A 6848-nucleotide genomic window follows, 5' to 3' on the forward strand; every position below is an offset into this window, starting at 1 on the left:
AGCGAATCTTCAAGTCCACCGAAAAGGCATCGGCCGCCATCATCACGGACGCATCGATCCATGGATGGGGAGCCGTTTTTATTCCAGACTCCGGCGACGTTAAAATTGCCGGAGGAAAATGGAAGAGGGAGCGTTTTCTCATCACGCAGTCCGAGGCGCGCGCGACACGCTTTGCCGTGTCGGTCGTTTCCGACATCTAGCCACGCACCGTGGACGTTTGGGTGGACAACACTTTGCTGCAAGGAGCGGCGAATAAAGGCAGCTCAAAATCACACGCCTTGACGTGGGAGCCGTGACGGATATATGGTTTTTGGGCTCACGCGGAATACAGGCATCCTTCGCATACGTGCGGTCTGCGGACAACCCCGCAGACGGCATATCACGCGGTCGTGTTTTTTTACACTTCAGGACTTGGCGAAGGGGTGAAACTTGCGAAGGGAAGCGGCGGGATCTTGTGGCTGGAGGACCCCGAAGTCTGCCACTCCGTAATTAATAATATTCCAGATTTTGAGTTCAAAAGGCCGCGTGAGTGGTCGTCAGAATGCATATATTTTATCACAAGAAAACATGATGCATTTAGCCGCTTCTGCGCTAACCCCTTTTTCCCTATCTTTTTTGGTTTCTTGAGATAATTTCAGGGGCCGGCCAGCGGCCCAGATGATTATTCCCATTGCTTATTTAAGAATTTTTATTATTATTCAATTCTAATAAATGCATACATCAAATAACCAAATGTACATAAACTCTTTGATGGCTCAAACCATCCGATGCTATCGAATTCGTGAATATCTATATTATGTGCGTCAATCCCTGGCGCAGCCGGCCGCCTCAGCGTGGCGCCAGGGTCCAGCACACTCGCCAGAGAGGAAGCTAAGCGCCTGCTGTTTATGCTTCGAACCAGATGCGTACTTGTTTACTTAGTTTTACGGGCCGGAAGGGCACCAGATGTTGGAGCCATTCTATAGTGGCTGCCCGCGGGGTAAGGTTGCTCCTTGTCACTGAGTTCCTTCGTACGCTTACCAGAGCTGCACAATTGAGGTGTAGTTACTACGACTGGTAAGGGCAAAGAAAAAGCTGCGTCAGTACGCGTTGATTATATTCACAATGCACCAACGGCATTGCCAAATAAAAGAAAAGGAAAAAAAATGGATTAAAACAATTGAAAAAATGAACACATCAATTATGAGAGCCGCGCCGTCCTGTTTTTGTTTTTGTTTTTGTTTTTCCTCGCGTTTTTCAAATAAATCCGAAAACCCGCACGGCGGCCACCATCGTCAAGCACGTCCGCCCTGCTGAGTGAAGACGTGAAAGAAAGCCCCGACACCCGGAGATGGCGCTGAAGTGGGAAGGCGCGAAACACAACCGCGTTACGCATCCGCCCCCGGACTGGCACGATAGCCCGATAATCCGGCGTTGCCGAGAATCAATGAAATAGCAAATCAATAAACCAGGCAATCTATAAAAAATGGAAAGAAAGTAAGAAATAAATGCCACCAGCATCGGCTTTATGCCGCGTCTGCGAGAGCTCTTGTGCCCTCTCGTCGCGCGGAGGCGCCGCTGGCAGCAGCGCCGTTCCACCCCAAAAAAGAATCCGCGCCAACTTCTTGAAGCACAATTTCCTCACTTCTCCGGTGTCCACTCCATGTTTTTCTCCAGGCGCCGGCGGAGCCGGGCAGCGGAGTAGATGCGTACTCGTCCCCTCGCACAGTTCACGCTGGCCTGATTTTAATGATGTCCGCTCGATGCCTGTGGCTGGCCGTGCGGTGGCGGGTCCGTCCGTCACTGCTGCAGCGCTGAAAACCGCATGTCGGACGTTGAACTTCTACCGGTCGTAATTCCATCGGGCTGCCGCCCGCCGTGCGAAGTGCGCTTTCACGGCGACAGCGTGGCGCTGATGAATGGATTTGTGCGCGCCACTTTAGGCACACACGGTGCGCTGTTGAAAGTCAAAATAATAATCGGGAGGGAGGCCTCAGCAAAAAAAAAAAAAAAAAAAAAAAGATATCCTTCTTTAAGCTCTGACTTTCGCGCCAAGAGCAGAAAAGGAAAAAAAATAATTTTATTTCCTAAAATGAGAAAATAACAACAACAACAACAACAACAAAAAAGCCGCCTTGTCTCTCCCTTTATTAAAAATACACACACGTGTGGAAAAAGGGTGCGACAACATACTCTCGTGACAGAACCCGCAAAAGAAGAAATTCTTCATTCGGCAATAATGTACGAATCACGTTCAATTGTTTCTTTTCTTTTTTTTTTTTTTTCCTCCGCAACACCAGCACTAGAAGGAACAAAAACAAAAACAACAACAACAACAACACATTCACGAAGAAAAAAAGAAAAAAGAAGATATGCGAACTGGGTGAGAGGGAAGGGCCTCCTCAAAATACAGCTGCCAACGCCAACGGGACAGAAGAAAAAACGTACCATCCCCAAATAAATAACAGAAACCAATCCTCCAAAATTAACGGCATGCGAAGTACTTCATGTTTCCAGCGGGCAATAAGTGTAATCATGGTAGCCAGTATAATAACGCCAATGACAATAAAGAACATTCCAATGTGTACAATAATCTTTTTTGATAAAATGCCATGGCAATCGCTATGTGGTATTGCTCGGGGCCATTGATGAAACTGGAAAAATGGAGAAATAGCACCAATTGCAATTGCCAAAGTTGGCCAACGTACTTGTGTGGATATATTTGTTGAATCTGTGCATTTCATTTGAGGCAACTGAACCGTTCGGCGAAACACGGACTTCATCACAAAAGTATAAAGGCGAAATGCAAGAAGTTCCAATAAGAGTGTATTGAAAAGTAGCTCTAAAAAAAATACTTGCAAAGCCATAACAATAGCCACATAAAATCCATTCTTGATATCCACAGGAAGTGATAATGCCAGAATTAACACAAAATACATAGCAGTAAAGGTTGCGCTAATGGTTATTTTAACACCCACAGGTACTTCTTCTGGTATAGCCGTGACTGACACATACCACAAGCACCTTTCAAGTAAAACCAAAAGCATCGGGCCTGCCATGCAACGTGTATTTACCGGCATGGTATTGTCTCCCAAAACAACCTGAAACAATAGAGGAAAGGCATCTAATAAAACATACGGCACGGCAAAAAAAGGTCGAGTCTCGTAAAGTGAATAAATTATAAGCGGCAACGATAAGGCTACTAACCGCATGGGTCCCCACACAGCAACGGGGACTTTGGACATAAGAGGCAATTGTGTATCCATTATGGCTAATAAAACAAAACGTGCCACAACAATTATCCAAAAATACTGCCCCCCGGCGCATAATGCTAAAACATGAGGGTAAATCCCAATGAAGAAGAGAAGAATCGTTTGTTTCACGAGGAAATTCCCTGTCTCCACCGCCTTGCCGAGAGGACGCAGCTATGCGGTCGGCTGTGTGAGGACAAGGGTGAGAGGATGTGTGCTCTGGCACAGCGTAACATTCCATGCGGGCCCGTAACTCTTTTTCCCGGGCCTTCTGCAAAACCACATCATACGAAAGGAAAAATAATGTAGGCGAAAAAAGGGCAAAGGGAATATAAATATGTATTCCGTAGGCAAAGACATACAATAATACATCCTCCAAGGAGCATACACATTTCACTCCACCACAAATAATTGGTCCAGACGTCGCAAAGTGGTTTACCACCACAAACAATTCCTGAATTGCAAATGGCAACAGAAGGCCAAGCAAAATAAATATAAGAAATGGATGGCACATAAATTTACAACGTTTTCTTTCCGAATCGCAATCATCGAACAAAGGAGGCAACTGATGCATAATGGGCATTTCTCGAGATGTGGTGTTGACACTCCACGCTAACGGAGACTCTTCCTTTGGCGCAACGCAAATCGGCCTTCCTTTTTTTGGCTGCTTGCATTCCTTTTCTTTCTCCTTCACTTCTTTTTTGAAATTCTCATCAGCGGCAACCGATGTTCCTAACGAATCGATATTTGGAAAGACAGGCATCTCAAAAGGCGAAAGTTGTACACAAGTTAACTCAGACAACGTGGAGTGGGAGAAACCGATGAACTGACGTGCAGGGCTTCCATCTATGCTACAGGATTTCTGCTGGATATTTCCTGCCGTTGCCTTACTCTGGGGGACAAATTCTGGGATAGGGGTACCAACATTTGAGGCATTTGTACCACTCTCCATCACATTGTCCTTCGCACTCCCATTTGCCTTCTCATTCACAGGGGAAGGTGACTCATCCAGGGGAAGAATTTGCGACATGGATAGGGAGGAAAAACCCTCCTTGATTTGGGCCGTCTTCTCTGCATAAAAATCCAAATGTCCTTGTGGTTGCTCTTTTTGCTTAGGCTGAAGCACGGGGAACTCTTTGCTTCTGCTACAACTATTTTTGCCTTGCATGAAGGAGCCGCTACTAGAATCACGGCTGCTACAAACATCACTGCTAAGGCTAAAGGTGTCATGGCGGAGGGTGTAGCGTTCCTCACGGAAAGGAGGATAAATTCCCCCATTGGAGCTCCGTGAGAAGACAGAACTATTGGCATTTCTCGGGTCAACGGGGTCTATTTTTCCTCTCTCATCTCTCCCGAATATCTTAAGGATGGGGCGTGACGGCCCATTAAAACTACGGCGTCGACGCTTCCCACCATAAAGAGAATCCCCGTTGCCACTCACACTGACGGCAGAGCAATGGCTGTACTCGCCCTCATTCTTGGAACAGGATTCTGACATCATTCCCTTCCCTTTTTTTCTTTTTCCCCCCTCCCCCTTTCCTCTGCCGCCACTCTGCAGCCACTTATTTGTATCTTACAAATTATGTATGTGTGTGAAAGTCAAGAAAGAAATCAGGAAAAACGACGGTCCTCTTGATTCTTTCACCACCAGCTTCTAAGACAAGCAAAAAAGAGGAAGAAAGATGCCACATAGCAACAATGCTGGTGCACACATACAGAGAGAAAGAGAGAGAGAAACAGAGACACATGGTTTTAACCAAAAAAAAAAAAAAAACAATGGGAGAACAAGCGGCTCATGATCCCCCATTTATGTACACACTCCATCCACCTTCCACTTGTTTTTCCTTTTTCAGTTTCACCCCTCTGTTGGTTTATGCGGACGGTGAAACCGCTTTCGTTGAAGACGCATGCGCTGCATCTCCTTCTGCACTCGCATCGCATCTGTCATGCTCATCCACGGCTGTTCGCTGCGATGACGCGTCCCTGTAGCTGCGCCGAGCCCCAGCTGCAGTTTTTTCTGCTGCTCAATCCATGACACTCGGCGAAGATATGACTGAACAGCCTCGCCATCCTTTTCCACATCCGCGGCGCCGTAGCGGCTCATGATGCTCTCCAGCATCTGTTCCCACGGCATCCGGCCACCCCCAACTCCCTCGCTGAAACCACTGTTCTTGTGGCCGTTTCTGGTATTGCTGGCGCCCGTCGCACCAGCTTGATTTTTTTTATCCCCCGCACCCCACGCCGCTAGCGGCTCACGAATGGCACGCAGCAAGACACATTCCTCACCGCCCACATCATACTCTATCCTACTTCGTGTGGCACCATCCCCCTCCTTCACTCCCGCATCCTCATTTTCCTCCTCATCACTCTCATCATTGCCCTTTTGTGCATCCACCTCCGCTCCATGCCTCCTTCTCTTGCCACCGATGCGCCTCGATGCACCGTTCGCACTTCTCGCATCCGCAGTATCATCTTCCGATCCTTTCTTACTCCTGCGGGCCTCTTGTACGGATTCCATTGACTTGCAAAGCTCCGATTCTATTACGCCAAGAAACGGAATGCGTGTCGGTAGCACCACCATGGCATCCATCCTTGATTCCCTTTTCTTCTCATCGTCATTGTCATCACCTTCTTCCGCCTCCAAACTTTGGCATGGTCGAGGCCGCAAGAAGCCGCGGTCATCTCGCCGGCGTGCAATCGAAAGAATACGATACACTTCTGGTCCGTAGCAAAGCAAATTGCACTCTGCCTGTGGATCCTTTGGGTGCTGCTGTGCAAGTGCATAAGCCTTGGCGAGAAGAGGAAGCTTTCGCAACAGCAGATCGCTCCCCGCATGCCGCTGTGTTTCGCCTGTCAATTCCTCCCTGACGGAGGCCGTGCTCATCTCACCGCCCTCACCCCTATTTGTTTGTTTGTTTGGCTCTTCCTTTGCATTTTAAACATTCATTTATTTTTTCAGTAACAATAATAATAATAATAGTAATAATAATAATAAAAGGTACAGAAATCACAGCAGAGGAAAAAGGGAGGCAAGATAAGGGCGACCAGGAGTTAAAGAAAATGCCGCCAGCAATTTTTCCTTCTCACCCCAAATATACGCAGAAATAAACATATGTATTTATGTATGCTTGCATATGTATATATACAAGCAAACAACACTACGGTGCCTCGAGCCTCGGCATGTCCTTCAACTCAAAACTCTAGTAATGTGCACTCATTCTTCTGTCAGTGGTGGCACGCCAATTTCCCGCCAATCCGCCAAGAGCTCGTCGTCTGAATTGAGACTGAGGGCACCTTCGACGCCGCCCCACGTTGAAGCGGTGCGTCGAACCCCCGACGTGAGCGGGGCGTTTGCCGCGAGGGTAAAACTTGCAGGATCGTCGAAGTCAATGAGAAGCTCCAGTTTTGGGTTCTGAATCATCAGCGTGGCGTCCTCCAGGCGCCAACGGCGGTGAACATAACGGGAGTCTTTCGACACCATCGCCGCCCGTTCGAACTCCTCTCCCTTCCCAGAAGAAGTCATGTGGAAAAAAAAAAAGACCACCAGCTGCGGATAAAAAACGACAGCCCCCCCTGTGACAGAAAAAAGGTGATGCATCCATCATTCTTCCCCCATTT

The 6848-nt window shown here is 47.7% G+C and overlaps 2 protein-coding genes and 1 pseudogene across 2 annotated transcripts, besides 9 other annotated features; all 3 read right to left on the minus strand.

Annotated features, from left to right (window-relative positions):
- Window positions 1-711: a mobile genetic element.
- Window positions 1-6848: a sequence feature (heterozygous, non-Esmeraldo-like haplotype).
- Window positions 442-666: a mobile genetic element.
- Window positions 809-1072: a mobile genetic element.
- Window positions 1201-1225: a microsatellite.
- Window positions 1978-2000: a microsatellite.
- Window positions 2079-2104: a microsatellite.
- Window positions 2290-2320: a microsatellite.
- On the minus strand, window positions 2382-4733 carry Tc00.1047053503785.10 (annotated as a pseudogene).
- Tc00.1047053503785.20 (hypothetical protein, conserved) lies at window positions 5086-6114 on the minus strand (the record flags this gene model as incomplete). Its single annotated transcript, XM_799773.1, has 1 exon — window positions 5086-6114. The coding sequence occupies one exon, from the start codon at window positions 6112-6114 to the stop codon at window positions 5086-5088; it is 1029 nt and encodes a 342-aa protein (XP_804866.1).
- Window positions 6190-6225: a microsatellite.
- On the minus strand, window positions 6445-6828 carry Tc00.1047053503785.30 (hypothetical protein, conserved; the record flags this gene model as incomplete). The annotated part of the gene is made up of 1 exon (XM_799774.1): window positions 6445-6828. One exon carries the CDS (start codon window positions 6826-6828, stop codon window positions 6445-6447), a length of 384 nt encoding a protein of 127 aa, XP_804867.1.

This window comes from Trypanosoma cruzi, genomic scaffold (genome assembly GCF_000209065.1).
Source record: "Trypanosoma cruzi strain CL Brener 1047053516363 genomic scaffold, whole genome shotgun sequence".
NCBI lineage: Eukaryota > Euglenozoa > Kinetoplastea > Trypanosomatida > Trypanosomatidae > Trypanosoma > Trypanosoma cruzi.